The sequence below is a fragment of the Phaethon lepturus genome, unplaced genomic scaffold, assembly GCF_000687285.1.
Source record: "Phaethon lepturus isolate BGI_N335 unplaced genomic scaffold, ASM68728v1 scaffold17737, whole genome shotgun sequence".
NCBI classification, from domain to species: domain Eukaryota; kingdom Metazoa; phylum Chordata; class Aves; order Phaethontiformes; family Phaethontidae; genus Phaethon; species Phaethon lepturus.
Window position 1 is genome coordinate 13,582 of NW_010552850.1, and position 20,692 is coordinate 34,273.

Below are 20,692 nucleotides of genomic sequence, written 5' to 3' on the forward strand. Positions count from 1 at the left end.
CTTTCTTCTGGTTTGTTTCCCCCGACTCCCTTTTCCCTTTTTAACAAAGTTATGCATTTTCCTTATCAGTGTTAAAATTGTCATCTAAAAAGCAGAGACACCACTGCATGCAGCTGGGAAACATACTCTACACACGAGGTACTACATCCCATTTTGCAAGGCGGTAGCTGGGAAGTGTCACTGGCTCCTCTGCCAATAAAAAAAAAAAAGCTCTTGCAGAGGATCCAATCTGTCTCATTTTAAAGGGAAAAAAAATTGTGAGAGTTTGTATCAGGATAAGTGTGCAGGGTCCAAGCATTTTCACAGGTCTCTTGATCCAGTCACTTATCTAAATCATTAAAAAAAAAAAAAAAAAAAATCTGATTTGCTTCAACACTGGAGGGAAAAAACCCAAACCAACCAGTCACTTATCTAAATAATTAAAAAAATATCTGATCTACTTCAGCACTGGAGGAAAAAAAACCCAAACAAACCTGAGACTAAAATTTAGCTGAGCTCACAATAAATTACTCCCTACAGATGTGCACACATGCATTTATATATCTTTAACAAGGGTTGAATCCCTGCATTAATGGAGCTAATGATGGAATTTAATGGGATTTTGCTAGCCTCATATAAGGTCCAGGCCTGAGAGAAAAACAGCTTTGTTCCATAGAAGATTGAAATGCAGGGAGAGGAAAGGAGGTCCCTTCTCACCCGTGCCATTTTGGTCCTTTATTATTCTGTGTCACCCAAGAGCAGCAATTGTACTGGCACTGTCTGACCCTCATGCCTCTGTGGCTGAATTTCTCTTGCTGGAATAAGAGGCAGGAGGCGTGTGCTGCCATCTCACAAATAATTCAGGGCTACAGCAAGACTGCTGCTGTGGGAAAGGCAGCCAGCACTCACAAAGAAGATTTCAGACAGCTGATAACAAGTTCAAAGCCTTAGCTCGTTAATAAGCTTATTTGTTCCCACTACATAGGTCAACAATTCACTTCATAAAAGGATGATGAAAGACTGACCAGTCCAGACAAAATGTCTCCTATCCTGTGGAAATGCTTTCCTTGCTATTTAATTTTCATGGTGCACTATGGGCTGCAAGGGCTTTTGCCACTCCCTTACTCTTAATTTTCCTTCCCTTTAATTATTCTCAGATCCCACAGGTGTGTGTTAGTGCTTTGCAGACTCACAAAGCCTGAGGAGCTCCCCATCCAAAATGGAGTGGAAAACAAAAAGGGAGGTTCAGCCATTAGAATAGCAGCCAAATGAGCTGAGACCTGGGAGTTTTTTCCCTTTTGTTTGAGGAACTGCTTATTTAATAAATTCAGACTGTGGAAAGGGAGCAGAAGCAGGAAAAAAAATCCAAACACTACTAGTACTCTTGTAATCTTCTTGGTTGGCTAGACTTTGCAGATTGGCAGCAATCAGGGTGGTATAAAGGAGAGAAATTCAGTGTCACTGAAGAGCAGGTAGGAGGGAAAAACAATTTTAGAGGAATTGTGTGTCATGCCAGGACTACATCTATTTAAATACAATACGGCTGTTCAATACCTTAATCTGTTCCTTGGCTTTGTAGAGCTCTTCATGTTCAACTGCAAGTAGATCTCTTACTTTCTCCTTCAGTTCTCGCAGCCTACTTTCTAATTCCTTCATGTGCTTTTCACAGCAGTCCCAACTCTGCTCAGGGAGACCCAAGGAAGTTATAAAAGGTTAAGATACCTTATGATGACATATTGAACCATATGGATATGTTACAAAATAGCCTCTTCAACCCACTGAAGTAGATAATCATGTACTTTGGTTATTTGGATTTTCTTTTTGATAGATAGCACCACCCACAAGAATGTGGTGCATGAATTTACAGAACTTGAACCCTGTCTTGTATTTAAGGTTTGCTTTACAGAGCATTTCTGCTCGTTTTGTTTTGTCCAACCCAAGAGGCTTTAAGCACAGGTTTCGGGCTGGGGATTGTATTGATGACAGTATTCAATTTTAAGACATACATATGTGTTGTCTAGCCATGAATGTACACTCATTGCTCTAAGCAAATAAATATAACCTATCCTTCTGTTTAGGGGTGCAACAACAGGAGGAGCAACGACGCATGCTAACTCCCTCTAAGCTAAATTTTAGCTCAGGCTTCATAGCCTAAAGCAGGATAGAGCACCAGGCCATGGGGAGCATGAGAACAATTAGAGAGGGAACATTCATTGTAGCAACAAATGGATGCCAACCCCATTTTCCTTTGAAGAATCAGGGGACAACAGTTTTAGCTTCCCACAAGCCCTGATGTCACATGGCAGGCACTTCCCTCAGAGCCCCTCCGCAGTGAGCAGCAGCTCAGTATTTGCCTCGTTGCTACAGAGCTCAGCCCTGAGCTCTTGAGACTCAATGCCAGAGAAGTAGGTGCTGCTCCTCTCTGGGAAGGGCATCATCTACCTGTAGGGTGCTGCTGAGCTGCATCATCTTCTTCTCCAGCTGGGCGTGGGTGGCCCCCCAACTCTCCTGTAACTGGCTGAGCTCCTCCTGGAGAACAGCATTGGTCTCGGGGTCAGAGACGGTGCGCAACTTCTCCCCAACATCGATGATTAAGGAGTACATGGCTTGCCACCTCTGAAGAATCACTGCCTTACTCTTTAAAAAAGAAAAAAAAAAAAACGTTTCTAAGCTGTTCTTTGCAAGCTTCAGAAGCACTCCTGGCATTTCACTTGGGAAGATGTGAAGACTCACAAAGTCTTACAAGGACTTACAAAGTCACAAAGGAGTTACAAGGCACTAATTTGTTCACGAGACAGTAATGAATAGATCTTCTCCTGTTTGTTTTTTTTTTAATTTCAGAAAAATCAGATTCTTTCTGATCTATAAAACTCTACAATAGCTTTTCATAGACTGAATCTATAAAGTGAAAGTGCAGCACTTACAAAAAGATGGAAATTCAGTTCTGAGTTACACAGCATAAAACACTAATTTAAGTTCTGTTAGCACCTCTAGCATCAACAACTAAGACAAATTTTTCAGAGGTAACAGCTCTGTTAATCATGACATACTCCAAGTGAAGTAAGCCATCAATAATAATTTGCCAACAACACAAATTGGTCTATAACACAAGCAGATATAATCAATTGTTTCTTTCTGTAAAACAACAGCAGGAGGGAAGGGCAATTTGGAGTAGGAGGAAGAAGACTTTCTGGTTTTCTCACTAAACAAAAGCATGAGCACTAACTTGTAAAATCTACTGAAAAATCATCTTTACACAGCAAGTAAAAATACAAGTTGAAATAAACAGGGCAAGCGTCAAATGAAATACTGGTAATTAATCCATCAACATTAGGTGTGTGGGAACACAATAAATCTTGGACCATGCAAATAGCATTCAATAATGTATTTTTGAAAGGTTTTAGACTGCCTTAAGCAGCCATCAAGATCACCACTTGTTTTCACTTTCTTATAGAACGGAGAGGTGCATAATTAAATGGAAACCCGAAATATCCAAAATTAACAAAAGAAAATATTTTTTTGCACTGCATGTAAAATGCAGAACTCTCTGCCCTGAAGAACTACTGCCCAGGCCTGTGCATCCTGGACTGGTGGCTGCAAGGACAGACCCCCTTGAAAGTGCTTTATCCTCTGCTCCTGGCCCCTGCTGCCCACGCCTGCACACACAGGACCCATACGGCCTGTCTTGACACGTATGTGCCTGCTTCCTTCAGGCAAACGGCAAGGCCTGCATTCAGCAGCCACGTCAGTAAGGTGCATGCAGACCTAGAGGGCACCTGCTGGCCAAGGTTCCTGCCAAATCTCCCTGGCACCTTGCATTTCCACGTTCATATCAGTAACATTTTTAAAGCATACTAGGCTACTAAATGACAATGTTGTCCAGGAAGTTTCCTAGTATAATGAGCCGTTCACAATGTCACTGTTTCCTCATCCATGCTCAGCTTTAAGAAAGAAAAAGCAATTGTTTTTCCCCCAAAAGCATGTGATTTTAAAGCTTTTTACATTACTGGACAGAAGTTGTTTCAGTCTGAGAAAAAATCCCACAGATTTTAGATTTATGATAAATGAATACAATACCTTGAAATCACAAATTAGATTTCTAAGCTGGTAAAGGCTATAGCAGTCCTGGCTCTTCACAGCTATGAGGAAGCTGTTTGTATCAGCAAGAAGTCTGCTGAGGCTCTGCAGGGAACTCCTGAACAGCTGCCACTGGCTCACGAGTCCATCAATATCGTTCTTTCTCTGCTGAACCATCCGGATAACATTCTGCCACTGCTCTTTCAGCAATGTGAGCTTGGAAATAAACTCTGTTCTGAAAACGACAAGTGTTGACTGTTAATATATTTTGACCTCAAGACTGCATTTTACAATAATTGTGATGAATTTCCAGTTGCGATATTGTATTCCAATTACAATACCCAACTATGCAAAAAGTTCTATGCAACCCTAAGCTCAGCCCTGCTCTCTGTATTCCATCTTTTAAGCAATCCAAAAAACCTTTTACATGATACAAGAATGGATAATACAAGTCATTCTTGCTATAGTGCTATAGCAACATATATAGTACACCAATCACAGAAACAATATGTACTAAACATTTTTCTGAAGAACAAGAAGGTCAATGCAAGTGAGACAAGGTCTCTGATTATGCTGCAAAATTGAACTCTGCTTTTACCAGGCTGTAAGTGGGAGGTCAACCATCATTGTATCCTACAGCAGTGGGACCTAAAGTGAAAAGTCTCTGTGTTGTTACTGAACCCATTCAAGCAGTTTTTTGGCCTCTCCTACAACATGGTTAAATGATCCAGCAGATCTAGCTGGAGTGGTTAAGACAACCCCTATATATCAGTTCTGCTCCTCTGCAGGAGGCCAGGGCCCCCAGATTAGCTCTTATACAAACACCTGTGTTCATGGGGCTAGCTTCAACACAAAAATCCATCAGCTTTGCTTAGTTTAGCCCTACCTTCCCCAGCAACTTTAAGCCAAGCTATGGACACTGAAGTGGCTGAGGGGAGCACACACACTGTTCTGCCAACTCTCTGGAAGCAACAAGCTCTGGCAGAGAGAGGTAATGTCTTCACAGCAAAAATGCCTGTGGCACTTGAACCTTGCTCACAAATATTACTTGTTGCTTCTCATTCTACACTGATTAAGAAAAAAGTATAAGATCATACTGATAAAAACAGGTTTAGCTACCATATGGTTAGGGTTGCCTGGTCTATGACACAATGCCCTGTCATGTGTGCCAGGGGCAATGTGGATAGTCTCACACCGCTGCACTTTAAAAAGCAGAGAGGTCTAAGAAGAGAGAAAGGATCTTTCGTATGCAGCATGCTCATTATCCACTGTAAGAAGGTAGTTTCTCAACTACAAGTTAGTTTCAACAACTGCAGGGTAGGAGTTAACACGGTAGCCTCCTGTCCAGGACCAATTATTTTTGTTAGGCAGATCATCCAGTTACTATCCAAAATGCAGTCTGGCCAGGCACCTGTGTTTCTCTCTCATTGCACCTCCTCACACTTTTGCAAAATGTGCCAGGGGGTTATTTAAAGAGTGAACCCAGTCAAGAATTTGCATTTATGTCCTCATGAGAGCAAAGATTCAATACCAACTCCAAGCAAGACAGCATATTTACTTAATTACTAAGATCTTGGGGAGAAAAACAAGTAAGTTACCTTCTCTCTGCTTCTCCGGATTCCAGGGAGAATAGAACTTTTGCTATGATAGAATTAAATGTCTGCTGATTTATGGAAATCTCAGTTTGCAGCATCTGAAAATACCATGAGAACAACAGTTTTAACTATTCAATGAACAACCTTTGCTACAAAAGCTGCTTCTGCTCCTCTAGAGTGACAGCATTTGATTTAATTTTAAATAACTGAAAGATCTATTATTTTCAAGTGCTAGTATGCATCCTAAAAAATTCCACATTTTTTGGATACCAGGAGGAATTTGCACATATGTGATATCAGAACCCACCAGGACCTGTATGTTACAAGTAATCTGAAGCCTTAAGTTTGCTGGACTCATTCATGAGAAATTCAATCTAGACAGAAACCCATGGAAAAGGTATAAAAAAAGCTACATACCAGGGTGAATTTACTCTTCATCACAATGAGAAAAAGTTTATTCTATAAATAATTTAACTGCAGTAAATGAATTGGAGAGGTCTAAGTAAAAGAGAGAAAATAACTTTCTGTTGACCCTAGTGAATGTCACTAACATGCAGAGACTTAACACCCTGTGGAATTAGCAGCGGTACTTCAGGTAGCGTGAAGCTCTGGTCCACTGTGGGACCACAAAGGCCACCCTTACAGTTCATGATGTTTAGCATTTACCACATGTTTTTTGGTTTTTTTTTTTTTTTTTCTGTATTTTGGTTGTTTTTCCATCCTCCCACCACAAGGACAAAGTCTATTGATACTTTGCTTAGAATTGCATCCACATGCTACTGCCAGCATGCAATATACCTTCTCCTCTGAATGGATACTGTCATGCATGTGTGAAGCACTCTCTCTCTCTCTATAACAAATAGCAAGTATTTGGAAAATGCCAGTGAAACGGATTTCCACCAAAATCTAACAACTGGTCAAAATACAAATATGCTGTGAAAACATTTAGTTTTAAATGCAGTTCTTCCAGAAACTGGTAGGGTTCCTGACAGATCACCAGCAAACTGCCCAGCTAAGTTGCCACAGGCTTCAGCGCTGTAGGACAGGCAGACAGGCGAGTAACCTCAGGGTTGGAGACAGCTGGGACTTCCATGACACAACACTTCAGGACACACTCCTAAATGTCTTGTCCCTGCGAAAAGGGCTCCATGCATTTTGGAAAAGGATTTTCAAATTTCAAAGTTTTCCTCTAATTGCAAGGCCACATTTCAAAAGAGTTAAATGCTCTGTAAAGCTCTGCCCAGATCTAATTTCAAAAGGCATAGTATTTTCTAGTGATTGCCCTCAACCTTCACCATTCAAGAAGATGCTTCCATTTTTACAGTCAGCTGTACCTCATACACTCTCTGTTGCTCTTGCAGTTCTTCAAACCGTCCTGGAATATTTCTTTTTAAGGCCTCTTTCATTTTTTCTAGGAATTTCATCCAGTTTTCACATTTCTGAAAGAATTTCTTTTCATCATTTTGAGTTCCCTCCAGCACACTGTAAAACAAAAGAAATCATCAGAAACTATTGTACAGGTGGTTGTTTTTCTGGGTATGTTTGCATATGGTCTAACATGGTGGTTAGCAATACTAAACATAGTAGGGCTTTGCTTGGCACTTTGCTACCTTCTTCACCTATGAACATACAGGTTTTTGCTTCAAGTGACTTGGAATACAGATAGCCACTGAATAGAATCATAGAATCTTTGGTTGGTCAGCAGGTTGGTCAGAGCCCCGTCCAGCCTGACCTGGAATGTTTCCAGGGATGGGGCATCTACCACCTCTCTGGGCAACCTCTGCCAGTGTTTCACTATCCTCACTGTGAAAAATTTCTTCCTTCAATCTAGCCAAAATCTACCCTCTTTTAGTTTAAAACCATTACCCCTTGTCCTATCACAACAGGCCCTGCTAAAAAGTCTGTCCCCATCTTTCTTAAAAGCCCCCTTTAAGTTCTGGAAAGCTGCATTAGGGTCTTTCCAGAGCCTTCTCTTTTCCAGGCGGAACAACCCAAACTCCTTCAGCCTGTCCTCACAGCAGAGCTGTTCCATCCCTCTTGAGCATTTTTGTGGCCCTCCTCTGGACCCGCTCCAACAGGTCCATGTCTTTCCTGTGCTGAGGGCTCCAGAGCTGGATGCAGGCCTCCAGGTGAGGTCTCACCAGAGCGGAGCAGAGGGGCAGAATCACCTCCCTCGACCTGCTGGCCATGCTGCTTTAGATGCAGCCCAGGATACGGGCGGCCTTCTGGGCTGCAAGCGCACATTGCCAGCTCATGGCCACCTTTCCATCCACCAGTACCCCAAAGTCCTTCTCGGCAGGGCTGCTCTCAATCCCTTTATTCCCCAGCCTGGCAGGGCTGCTCTCAATCTCTTCATCCCCCAGCCTGTATTGATACCAGGAGCTGACCCAACCCAGGTGCAGGACCCTCCACTTGGCCTTGCTGAACCTCATGAGGTTCACAAGGGCCCATTCCTTGCGCTTGTCCAGGTCCCTCTGGATGGCATCCCATCCCTCAGGCGTGTCAACCACACCACTCAGCTTGGTGTCATCTGCAAACTTGCTGAGGGTGCACTTGATCCCACTGTCTGTGTCATTGATGAAAATATTAAAGAGTACTGGTCCCAGTATGGACCCCTGAGGGACACCACTCATCACCAGTCTCCATCTGGACATTGAGCTGTTGACCACTACCAGCTGGATGCACCCACGCAACCAATTCCTCATCCACCCAACAGTCCACCCATCAAATCCATATCTCTCCAATTTGAAGAAGGATGTTGTGGGGGACTGTGTCAAAGGCCTTACAGAAGTCCAGATAGATGACATCGGTAGCCCTTCCCTTGTCCACTGATGTGGTCACTCTATCATAGAAAGCCACTAGGTTGGTCAGGCAGGACTTGCCCTTGGTGAAGCCAATTTACTCCAATAATCTGGAGTAAATTGAAAGGGCAGGAATTCAATTTGCAAGACCCCTGAGAAAGCTGAGAACAGATTGCAAGACATCCCTTTAGTTTGGTTTTCCTCACAGAAAAGGAAATTGTTAGCAGTGATTTTTTGTTTGCATTTCAGACCTGCAGCATTCCAGAGCAGTTGCTGTCTTCTGACTCCACTGACGCGTCAGGCTCTGCATTTTCTTCAGGGTGAGGTCACTAACTGGCAGCTTAATGCTTGCTTCATTCAAACTCTCTATGCTTGGAGAAAGTGCAGCAAGTTCAAGTGTATGATTCTGGAAGAAAAAAAAAAAGTTAATTGCAAACAATACTTTTCTTTCATTTCAAAGATATATAGAAGCCTCTTCTGTAGAAAGCATCTGAATGTTATGCATCCAAAATATTAATCCAAAACCCCCCAACATTTTTGTGTTAACTTCAGAGAACATAGGAAACAAAAAAGTCACAATTCCCTTAAACAGGACCCCTTTTTCCAACAGTACTGAGCAGATACTCCAGAGCTGGTACTTGCAGATTTACTTTATGCCCTACATTGAGGGCAACAGGGTAGTTCCAGAGCAAAGCTGGGGAAAAGGAACTCCCATCAACCCCAAATCTATGTTATTTTTCCTCCCCTTTGTGCAGGCATTTGGCCTGCAAAACATATCTAGAATTTGCATGAATTTAAATAATTGCTTTTAGTGTTTTGGATGAAATTATAGTTACTCTGATGGAAGTGCTATAACAACGAAACTTAGGACACAGAGTTTCTTGAAGAGGGCAAGAGCTGGTATCCTACAGACACTTAAATCCTGAGTATGTATCTTTTTGTACTTGGGAATCCAAACATACCATGAACAATTCCGAATTGTCTGTGTCTCCCTCTAGACAGAGACTATCAAAGGCGTCTGTGCAATTCTTGACATGACCCTCCAGCGTTTCAACACAGTTCTTGAAATCCTCCAGTTGTAAAAGATTGAACTAGGGTGAATATTGCATATTTACATTAATTATGATTTAATATACACATTCAGTATACAAAAAGAAGTAATAAGTAGTATCCTAGGGAAAACAAACAGATGTTAAATCCAAATTCTGATGTATTTATAGTTCACTAACTGAACTTTTTCAGTTTTTGCACTGGATAAGGGGAAAACTTAAGCCAAAGCAGAGAGCAAGAAACTGAATCTCTAAATCCTGAGACTCATATCTATCTGGAAGGAATACCGGCATCTGTGATACCTTTTTGTAGCTCTGGGCTGTTTGATTTATTGTGAAACTGGAAAGCCAAAACTTAGTTTATCAGAGGGAAGAACTTGTGAAAATGAGCTTCCTTTGAGCTACACACAAGGTCTGCTCCCATGTGCCTGCAGCCAAGGCTGTGCATCTTACAGGAGCTCTGTGGAGAGAAATAACTAGGGCTGGAATTCAACTTTTTTATTCACTAGGTTGGTTTCTTTGGGTCAGGGAGAAGAGCACTGGGGAAGTTTTTTCTTTCTTGCAAGAATTAAGTTCCACACCTCTAAGAACACTGAAACAGTGACATTTTTATAAGGAATGAGTGTCAAAAATTGGTGTGGGGAGAGAGACAGTTCTGTGGTAATGCTACAGGGTTACAGCAGAGAAAATGACTACCCAGAAATGAATTTTTTATTGAGCGAGAAGTTCACAGGGAATATGAAAAAATCTGTTATCTTCACAAAGATATCTGGCTTCCAGCCGTTGAACTGTGCTGGTAAGATGGAGTCATAAATAGAGCTGGATGAATGTTTCTTGAAAAATCTGGGTTTACTTTAGAACAGAACAATTCATTGAAATCAGATGTTTTCACAGGAACAGACTAGTTTTACATCAGTAAATGTACAGCAGTACATTTACTTGGAAGATTTCTCAGGAATACTTGCGCAGAGGGAAAGTCAATTCCACAGAACTCCTGTGAGCAGAGCATCGTATAGGGAAACCTGGATCCAGGTCTCTCCCTACTCTGCCTGAACAGGGATGTGATTCTGGTTTTCAAAATTACATCAAATTATCACAGTTTTCTGCTTGGTTTTAGATACATTGTGTGCACTCTTATGGAAGCAAACTGAAGCTCTTAGGTTTTTTCCAACGTAGAGCTGAGCAAGTTTACAACTTCCTTCAAAGCTCATAGAATAAAAATACGTTTCCTAACCCGCAATCATCTGAGGGTCCCATACTGCTTGACTGTAATAGGTCCACTTATAAAGGCTTGTTTGAGCAACACAAGCAGGTAAGAAGGGTGAAACCCTCCTTTCATCTGTCTCTCTGGCTTCATATATTATTTGTTTACATAGTTGATCATACGGTCAAGCTTTATTTTACTGAAATTTAATTTCAATTCAAGAACTACAGGGCTCTAGTGAAGAAGTTACCTCACACTGACAGCTAATTTAATATTCAAAAAAATACCTCCAATTCATCTAACTTCCTCTGCAACATCTTTTCCAAATAGGATGCTCTCTGGAGTGGCTGCAGCTTCTCCAACAGAAAGGCTTCTGCATCTGTCCCAGACTGTTTTTTTATCCGATCAGCCAGCAAAGAAATCTGGGTACGGCATCCTGCTATGTTTTGAAGGCCATGCTGTAAATTCTTATGAGAGAAGGGGAAAGAAAGAAAAGTTGGCAAATTAATCAGATCATCATTCATGTGCCACTTTCATTTAGTATCTTTTGTTGCTGTAACTAAGCTCTTTTTGTTGATCTCCCCTGGGAGCCAAATTCAGCTATGACAAAAGATTCAGTCTTTTACTTGGAGGATAATGGGAATTGCTTCCATTGACTCTAGCACTGGGAAAGGCACAGTTCAAAGTTCAGTGGAACACCAGTGACTTCAGGCAGCGGGATACTACTGTGACAGAGATTAGGGAGAGAAATCAGAATATCCCTCCCTACAGAACGGATTTACTCTAGCAGATGGAAAACTAGTCCATGCTGCAGATGAGAAATACAATTATGTTACAAACATACCAGTACTTTGGATCCTTTAGTGACCGAGGAATATGGTTGCGGTTTTATTTCTTCCCATGTACTACAGAAATGATGTTATAAAATTAAACTCTAAAGGCAGTACAAGGACAAAGGGAATCATTTTATACTCGTTCCATGTCCTTGATTTTTTCTTTTTTTTTTTTTTTGACCTGGACAAGGAATGGCAAGATGTCATGCTGAAATATACCTATTTCTAGAACTATCATTTACTTTTAGCCATGATACCCCCTGGAATTTACCACTGTAAATTGTCTTTCAGCAATGAACAAAGACTTCTGATTGATAGCAAAGAGTAGACATGTTTCCCTAAAAAGCAAAATGGCTCTTAGTTTCTGATGCATCTTTGGAATGGATCATATTGTAAACTGCCAGTTCAGCCATTTAGTAAATAACCCATTTTGATTTCTTACTCTCTATATAGGACTTTATTTTTATTTATTGTGGCGAGAGAGTTCCATAAAACCATAAACTTCCCTAACATATACCAGAGGAAAAGGTCAGAGAGATTAAATACAGTTTTGTAATGCACATGTATTTTCAAATACATGTAACATATGCCATATCCCTGATCCCCATTCTTCTAACCCACCACTTTCAAAAAAACACAACAAATTCCATGTGTCCGATCCACACATACAAAAACAGGATCTACAGTGCTAATGGCACTCTAGTGGTCATGCCCTGCTTAGTAGGTGCAAAACTCTTCCCAAAAATTTCCAGAAAATGTGATGCCTTTTTGCTGACATACTGATGAATTCATTTCACAGCCATTAATAGATCAGAAGAAAGTGAAAATGTTTTGGTCAAGTTTTGCTGCTGTCAGCTGTTGTTGACACGGGAAGAAATATCTGAGTTCTCTTCCCCATAATGTAAAGATTCTCAGTTGGCCACATGGAAAATGGAGTACTTTGGACTTCTTCCAGTATGTGGCTAGAGATTAATAAAGCATGATGAATCATTGCTCTGTCCTGAAATAAGGATTATTATATTTCTTTATTGCAGTCTGAGGAAACCAAAATGTCAGAACCTAATGACAGTTTTGCTGCCTGAGAGATTCAAATGTACCCTGTGGTCTCAGCATGAGATCTCATTTGCCTAAAGTTAGAACCATTTAGAATAATCTAATGAGCTCAGAAATCTGTGAGCTTATCACACCAGGCCAAAAAAAGTACCAAACCCAAATAAAACCAATTTGAAGAATATAGAAGACCTCAGGATGGTCCTGTGTTCTGGAAAGTTAGTCTTTTTTCCCCAGCTATTGTTCTAGTAGATATTATCTCTCCTCCCAAGCATTGCCCTATAAAGTAAAGCACTTTGGTTTAATGATTCCTTCCAATACAGCCCTGATTCTTTGTATAGAGCAGAAAGGGGCAGAAATGGAATATGATTGCTCCCTTCTGCTCTCTTCTCATCCTATGCTAACTCTGGTTTGATCTCAGGATCTGTTCAAAGTATTTGAAGGAAATACAAAGGTGCTTGTTAAGGGAAAAAAACTCCATGGATTTTATGTTTTCTGCTGACTGGATTTGGGAGAGAAGGGGGTAAGAAGGTTTTCTTTTGATTTGTCAAAGAAAATCCTGGTTTCTACCAGGCAGCAGAAACATATTCATATACCTTTACATCCCGTATCCTCTGCGTCAGGGTTTCTATGTTGTCCTCAGGCATGTGAGCATCCAAGAGCTGAGTGCACTGCTCTTTGTGCTGTTGCAACTTGGCTGCTGTCTCAGTGCATAAAGTATTGTAGGGCTCCCAAAGCTGCAGGGTTGCTTGCGCTGCCCGCAGTTGATCTGTGATGTCTTCATTTACTGAGTTCCACCTGCCAACATATCAAAGGATAAGAACATTTTCCTAGTAGATTCTCCACCAGAATATGATTTAGTGTAGGATTCCTGTGGGAGTTTCTTTGCATTCAGACCCATGTTACTGAAAGCCCACCGACACAACACCGTTTTGTGCTCTGTAATCCATCACAAAAAAGGTAGTATCAGCTACTCCTCACACAGACACCCTTGGACAGGTAAGTCGTATGAATACAGATTTTTAAAATCTGACAGACATTCAAGTCCTGTCTCAGCAACTTTTTTACTTTTTAAAATACTAGTAACTGGGGGTCTTTTTTGCAAGCTTACCTAGTGTGTGCTTCCGTGCACTTCTGTTCAATAATCTCTGCAAAGGACGGGGAGCAGTTCTTCTTCAGGTTTCTGGCAGCAGCCTGGAGCTTGGCACAACTTTCTTCACTGTTCTCCAATTCATCTTGAAGTGACTGCAAAATGGATTATTGCAATTAGTTGTGGAGATGAACAATCTAAGTATAGCTTCCCCTATAAATTGGTACGGATAGGGTAGCAATAATGCCACACAGTTGCAGCACAGATTAAAATGTTTGTGAAAAGTGTACAGCTGATCCTAAAAATTAGGAAGTTCAAGTTAAAAAAAATCATTCATGAGGCCTATTTTAAACTGAGTTCATTTATTTGGTCTTAAAGAAACAGCTCATTTAACAAACCCATAGCCTTGAACTCACTCGAAATCAAAATGGTTTTATTTTAAGCTACTATTTCAGCAAAATTTCTGCTGGCAATAAAGTTGTCTTGACAACTCGTGTCCTGTCCCCAGCTGTGTGTTCCTCCTCCTGACACAGGCAATTGCGGAACCCTGCCATGGGTTGTATCTGTGAACTAATCTGCCCACACAGATTAAAGATGAAGAGGGTGATGGAAGGGAGGAGGCAAGAAAGTGCCCAGTTTCTTCCATCTATTACGTGTCCCCAGGTGAGGGTGGAAAGCACTCATGCAGGCATGTGCTTGGGATTCACAGCCTCAGTCTGGCCTGCACCACTTCTGATAGAACTTGAAAATAAACCAATACAGGCCTTATTTACACTGATACAATGAGTGTTTATGCAGCCTTTCAAGACATTTAAAGCCAGGTAAGAGGATTTTAGCCATATCTGTAAAACATTCAGACCTGGGGCCAGCCTCATTGCCTACTCTAGATGCCCCATGGTAATAGCCAAGCAGAGCAGCAGGATAAACCAGAGCATTTACACCTGGCATTTATGCCCAGCCTCATTCAGAGGCTGCACAGGAAACTGTAGCTCTCTGGAGGGTGACTGAAAAGCTGACTTTGTGCTGGAGGAATCAGAAACGCCAGGCTTGGGGATCCCCCTGCTCTGCCCCAGGGCTGCTGCACCGACCCAAACCAAGCCACAGCTTTTGGGAATAGGTATCCTGGGTCCTGGACCTTTGACTCCAGTGCTGTTTATATGTGGAAAGGTGCTTTAATCCAAGTAACACTTTAATGCAAAATGTGTCGGTGGTTACTGGCACAGTGGCTGGGACATAGTAACCCACAGAAAGCATTCAAATCACAGATTTAGAAACAAGGTCCTTTTGCCAATTTTCTCCCAGGTCCCCTTCATTTCTGCTGAGTCCCTGCATTGATGCAGAGGCATCGCCTTCCAGGTTATGCTACAGCTTTATGGCAGGGCATTTCACTGGGAAGTGCAAGCAAAGGCACAAATTTCCTTTTTGAGCAATGAGCCATCATCTTTCACCTGAATGGGTGAGTAACCTTTGGGCAAACACATACAGCGATGTCATTAGGTTTTCCTTTGCCAGCTGTATTTTCAGCAAAATTTTCTGCTGCACATGTAGATTAGACATGGACTAAGTAGATGTTAGCATGAGTGATGGTCGTGGAGTGCACATGTCCATCTGGACTCTGTAGTGCAAGGGAGCATGAGGATCTGGTGCTTCATATGGGGATGCCTTCCAACACGTGCAGAAGATTAAAATGTCAAGGGATCTTTGGAATCCAAAATGGAGGCTCTGCTAGCCCACAGTAAGGTAGACATGGTAGCAGCTGACCTGTACTCTCCTCTTGAACCTTGGTACCTAAATTACACTCAAGTTGAACTTACACGCTAAATAAAATATGAAGTCTAAAAATTGTCCTCAGTGCTTTGGAGGTAAAAAAAACCCCAAAATGTTCCACTGACTTCAATGGCATTATAATACAGAGGAAGTTGCTCAGATAAATTTCTCTCTTTTTTTTCAGTGGAGCTTGTTTGTTTGTTTAAAGGCACAGAAGGAAATACAGAAATAAGACAACTTCAGTAGACTTACCTGGAGAGTTTTGACCTGGTTTTCCAAAGCTTCCAATGTCACCACAGAAGATTTGCACTGTTCTATACAGTACAAATATCTTGTTGTCATCAAGCTGACTTCTGCATAAACTTCATCATATACTCTCCACTGCTCCAGTACTGACTGCATTGAGGTCTTAAACTGTGCAACCTGGAAATGAACCACTTTTTTTACTATTTCTTTGGTAGTCCTGACATATAAATCACCTTTAAATTGACTTAAAAATCTGCTCACTCCGTGACAATCCACAAGAATTTCACAAGTTGGAATATTTTACTGCTTGGTAAGGAATTGTGCAGGCTTCAAACCAAGCAGTAAACAGTATTTAGAGTGAAGTGTAAGAATTTGCTGGAAGTAAAAATTTAACCAGAGTTCAAGGTAGCACTATTCTGTCAGCCACAACTCCAGAACCCCCCAAAAAGTAAAAAGTTCTGAAATAATGAACTACTTATTCCTTCCTGCCAAAGTCAACCTGAAGTGGGAGGAAGTTGAGAGCCTTAATCTTCTTGGGAAGCAGATAGTTTGATCCAGAGATCAAGTTTCCTTTTAATGAAAATTTGAACATAAATTGTTTTGTATGGAAGAAGACCCTACTACAGTACTCTGGAGAGCTATCATCCCCCTTATGCCACTGTACTCTCATAATGCAGGCCCACCTGAATTGCAGTCTAGGAACTTCAGAATTCTCATATAAAATTAAATGATGGATATCCTCCTTGTTTTCTATGTCTCTCTCATTATTACAGTCATTTAATCTACACTGGGGCAAGCATGGTTTCTGTTCGCCACATACTCCTAGACATTGCAAACACAAACCCACGATCCTCTCCTGGTATGATTTGTCATTTTTATCCTTCTGTATCAGGTAAGTACTTAAGGCTTATCCTGGGTTAGACAAAACATTAATCTAGTTCAGTATCTATTTTCAGTCATGCCAGTACCAACTGCTTTGACAAGAGCATGAAAACCAGGCAAGCAAACAAGCATGTCTCCATGGGACCTGGCAAAGCCAGATGTCAGTTTTCAGTTATGACTATGCATACACATAATGGAAGATGAAGACTTTTCTACACCATAATGCACACTAAATAGACTGCATGAATCACTGTATCCTAGTATCCTAGTCCCAGGCATGCAGGAGTAGATGGATTAATCATCCCTATTCTCATTTGAATCATGCTATAGGTGGGAGGAATCTCCAGTTGCTTTTTGTATCCTGCAGCTAATTACTGCCCACACAAGGAAGACGGAAGGACGTTGTGCTCGTGAAATGTCTCTGGGCCACAGACTCACAGTCTTGAGATCAACCTACAGACAATACAATCAAGGTATGAAATCTCCTTAGACCTATATTTGAAATCACAGCCTGGTTCTGCTGAGAGCAGTCACCCATAGCAAGAAAGCTGCACTTGGTGTTTCATCGCACATGCAGACAACTAGGCTGTAAGAACATTCTGCAGTTTATAAGTTTGATACTTAAATCACAAAAATACTAAAATTAACATGACCCATGTTGACTGTAAGAAGAAAAAAGCACCAGGCTGTCAATCCTGCCAATTTCAACCCACAGCTCTACAGCTGAAGGAAGAACTTTCATCATGTACATACACAAAAAATTTTCTGCTTTCCTGGTAAAAAACAGCCACATAATTTCTGTTGAAACCTAAAACAAGAAGCAGCAGACCCATCCTGGACAGACACCTTGTATGGAAGAGTTCAAGCAAAAGGGTTCAGGTTTCACAAATTTTTGAGGAACAAAAGCAAGGTATTTGTAATAGAAAGTATAAGGGAATCTTAACTAGAAATACAATCACTGCATCACATATGATCCTCTACAGTTTACGGTTATTTATTATCACAAATTTAAATCCATAAATGTACTCATTATTATATCCTCTGCACCTATCAATTACACCTAGGTAAGAAAGATCAGTTCCAAGTAAAAAGATAACTATAAATGCAAACTACTGGGGGGTCAATTTGCATAGGGAAACCAATCTGCCAGATTCTCCTTGAAGCAGTTGGAAACTACACAGGATCTGAAGATAGCGAAACCCATCCAGGTGTGTGGACGAAAGAGTAACTGGGAGATGGAAAAGCTACAGTGAGAATGGGGCAGGAGTAAGCAGCTTCCACCAGCGTACTACAGGAGAGAAAGACCAGGGTATGAAAGAAACAAATTGAGTAAGAGAGTTTAAGGTTTCTATTTTCAATTTGAGAGAAAAATAGCAGTGTTATTTATTTATTTTCTTAAACTGCAGATGGGGGTCTGTCCCTCCTCCCCTGTATTCAAACTACTTTGAGATCAGACTTTTTTTTCTCTCTCAACCTTGGAAATATATTAATTTACACGATGGTAAAGACAAAAGGAAGTTCTTAGGAAGGTTAAAATTAAGAGTAAGGAATACTTTGCATCTTTTTTGTACCATCTCCTGCTATCCCATGAAGAAGATTAATAACATTGGTGGTAAGAATATGTACTGGAGGAAATCAGAATGCCAACAAAGCTTTTACCTGGCTTACAATGCTGTCCACCATGTCACACAGCTCAGTTATCCTGAGAGACTGAGCTTCTGGGGTTTGTTCTGCACTACCATTCAAAGCCAAACTCTGTTTGAGTTCATCAAGAGTTCTGGATTTAGTTGTGAGTTGATTTTCTAGTTCCTAAATGAAAAAAAAGGGAAAAAAAGGAAGATAAATAAAATCTTTTAATGAGACCATAGGAAAAAACCTTCTGAGTGAGAAGCTTACATAAACATTCCTTCTTTAAAACCAATTCTGTGTAATTCTTCAGTCATGCAACACCACCACCATTTCGACTCTGATACAGAACAGCAGCTTTACAGGAATTCACAATGACAGTGGCTGCTTTAGACAGTCTCCTGCAGGCAGAACTAGAATCAGTCCATTTAGTGTCAGCATGAGCACAGGACATCATGCTTGGGAAGGAAATCATCAGGAGTTAATTCCTCAAACACCGTGCAAGCCTCTTTGTACCTCTATAGATGCAAAAATGTTTTCTGTTAATGCAGCTGAACTTTTCCTTGGGCAGGTTAGCATTTGGGTTCTCTCCACTCCAGCAGACAAAGGTAAGACAGGAACTGACTTTGCAATGTGAGAGACCCTGACATCTTAACAACTTCTAGAAAGTTATTTTCAGCTTGTCCTCTTAGAGGCTTTCTCCCATGGGAGAAACCCCACTGAAACCAATGGAGATGCCTGGGAGAATAACTTCTCCCCTAACACAATTAGCAAGATTATAAGCTAGTCTTGACATGCTGGGGAAGGCTCAGCAATAAGTTCTTCACAACATGGGTAAATATCCATATGCATAATGGGCCGTAACATATTCCTATAACACTGCACTTAAAGCCATGACCTCCCCCTCTCCCCTGACTTAACTGTCCTCAAAATATTTTCAAATTTGGACCTCATTTTTATTGAGCAAATTAATTTTAATGAAACATTTTAGCCACCTGTATCCTAGCACTGTACCTTGCTGTGAGCAAGTTAGTGTTTTAGTCAAAGATACCCCGTGTCTTTCTTCCATTCTGGCCCCTCGATACATTTCAGAGTGCTTCAGAGAGACAAGTAACCATGGCAATGAAAGAACAAATATTCCATGTTAAAAAATAGAGAGGGAACACTGTACTGAATGAAAACAGCAGGCTCTCGGACTAATAGGAGCCAATTATTAGCTGGTTGCACCTGTACCAGGTTTGAGGGACCTGATGCCTAGAAAAATGCAACAAAACCAAAGTACATACAGGTTTTTGAGGCTGGTGCAGACAGACTACATTCTAGGGCAGGAGTATAGAGAGCTGCTATTTTTCCAAACGGGACTGTGTAGTTTCGACATCAGTGCCACCACTGAGCTCTTCAAACTAATGGAATCGATAGCTTTTGCCATGGCTATGCTGAACTGAGAACTACTTCCTTTTGGAGGCATCTCAGAGTAAGATCTACAATATTGCTGCACAACACTTCAAATACCATGAAACAACAGCAGATGCATCTCCAACTGGAGGAAAAAAACATAAAACATCGATTCACATTGAAAGTGGTTCTGGCTCTTTATCACGTGAACCTGCCATGCTTTAATTAAAATTACATTGTCCTATTCTTCTAGGAAATGGCAACTTTCTTCACATTTTTTCTCTTAATATCTGTGCAGTTCTTTAGTCTGGATTCAGCAAAGTCCTAAATATGTTTTTTAGAATAATATGACACATAAAGTACTTTACCTTGCAATCATCTAATGTGTTCTGCGCAGAGATCAGACTTGCTGGGGTTTGTAAAGATCTCAGTCGATCACTCTGAGCTTCCAGCCAGTTGCGTAAAGTCTGTGCTTTGTTCTCATTTTCAGTAATATCCTCCAAAATGTGTTGCAGGTCTTGTATCTGAAAGTTACAGAACTATTTTAACTTACTTAAACCTAGAGGTGGGCAGAAACAGGGCTCCCCTTTCTGTGACAAAATTTGAGATTACAATATTTACAGTGAAAATACTCTTTAAAGAAAATATTTTGAAAGGAAAAGCTAACAAGTTTTACTGGTTCTTTCGGATCTGACCTTTTCCCTGAGAAGAAAACAAAGCAGTGTGGGTTCTGGAGCTGGCAGCCTGTGGACCTGACAAATTGGAGGACCATGGGCTACATGGACACATTCATATGGAATCTGAAAACCTCATTTTCCCTAAAACCCATGAACAAAGTTACTAATAAGCAAGGGACCTCAAGTCTCCTATCTTCAATCTTGGCCCCGACAGTTTCTTGAAAATTGTTAGAGAAGATAACGTTTTCTCCCCCACAAAATTGAAATTTCATCATGGAAATTTTCAGTTGTGCAGGAACTGAATTTTCCGCTTGAAAAATGTTTCTGGAAGACTTTCTGAGTCAGAAAAATTTGGGAATTTTCAGTTCAATCAACAGTCTTTGTATCTGCGTTCAGGGAGGGCAGCTTCTCCCAAAGCCCT

At 41.0% G+C, this 20,692-nt stretch overlaps 1 protein-coding gene across 1 annotated transcript in view; it reads right to left on the reverse strand.

Moving 5' to 3' along the window:
• Positions 1-20,692, reverse strand: part of LOC104624090 (nesprin-2-like) — a gene marked incomplete at both ends in the record, with an annotated part of 37,294 nt that overhangs the window by 5,547 nt on the left and 11,055 nt on the right. Inside the window, 13 exons of the mRNA XM_010291358.1 lie at positions 1,534-1,659; positions 2,422-2,616; positions 4,057-4,291; positions 5,655-5,749; positions 6,986-7,133; positions 8,704-8,858; positions 9,415-9,543; positions 10,993-11,172; positions 13,185-13,386; positions 13,700-13,833; positions 15,698-15,868; positions 18,233-18,382; positions 19,963-20,118. Coding sequence (XP_010289660.1) covers positions 1,534-1,659; positions 2,422-2,616; positions 4,057-4,291; positions 5,655-5,749; positions 6,986-7,133; positions 8,704-8,858; positions 9,415-9,543; positions 10,993-11,172; positions 13,185-13,386; positions 13,700-13,833; positions 15,698-15,868; positions 18,233-18,382; positions 19,963-20,118 — 2,076 coding nt within the window. The remainder of the gene's footprint in view (positions 1-1,533; positions 1,660-2,421; positions 2,617-4,056; positions 4,292-5,654; positions 5,750-6,985; positions 7,134-8,703; positions 8,859-9,414; positions 9,544-10,992; positions 11,173-13,184; positions 13,387-13,699; positions 13,834-15,697; positions 15,869-18,232; positions 18,383-19,962; positions 20,119-20,692) is intronic.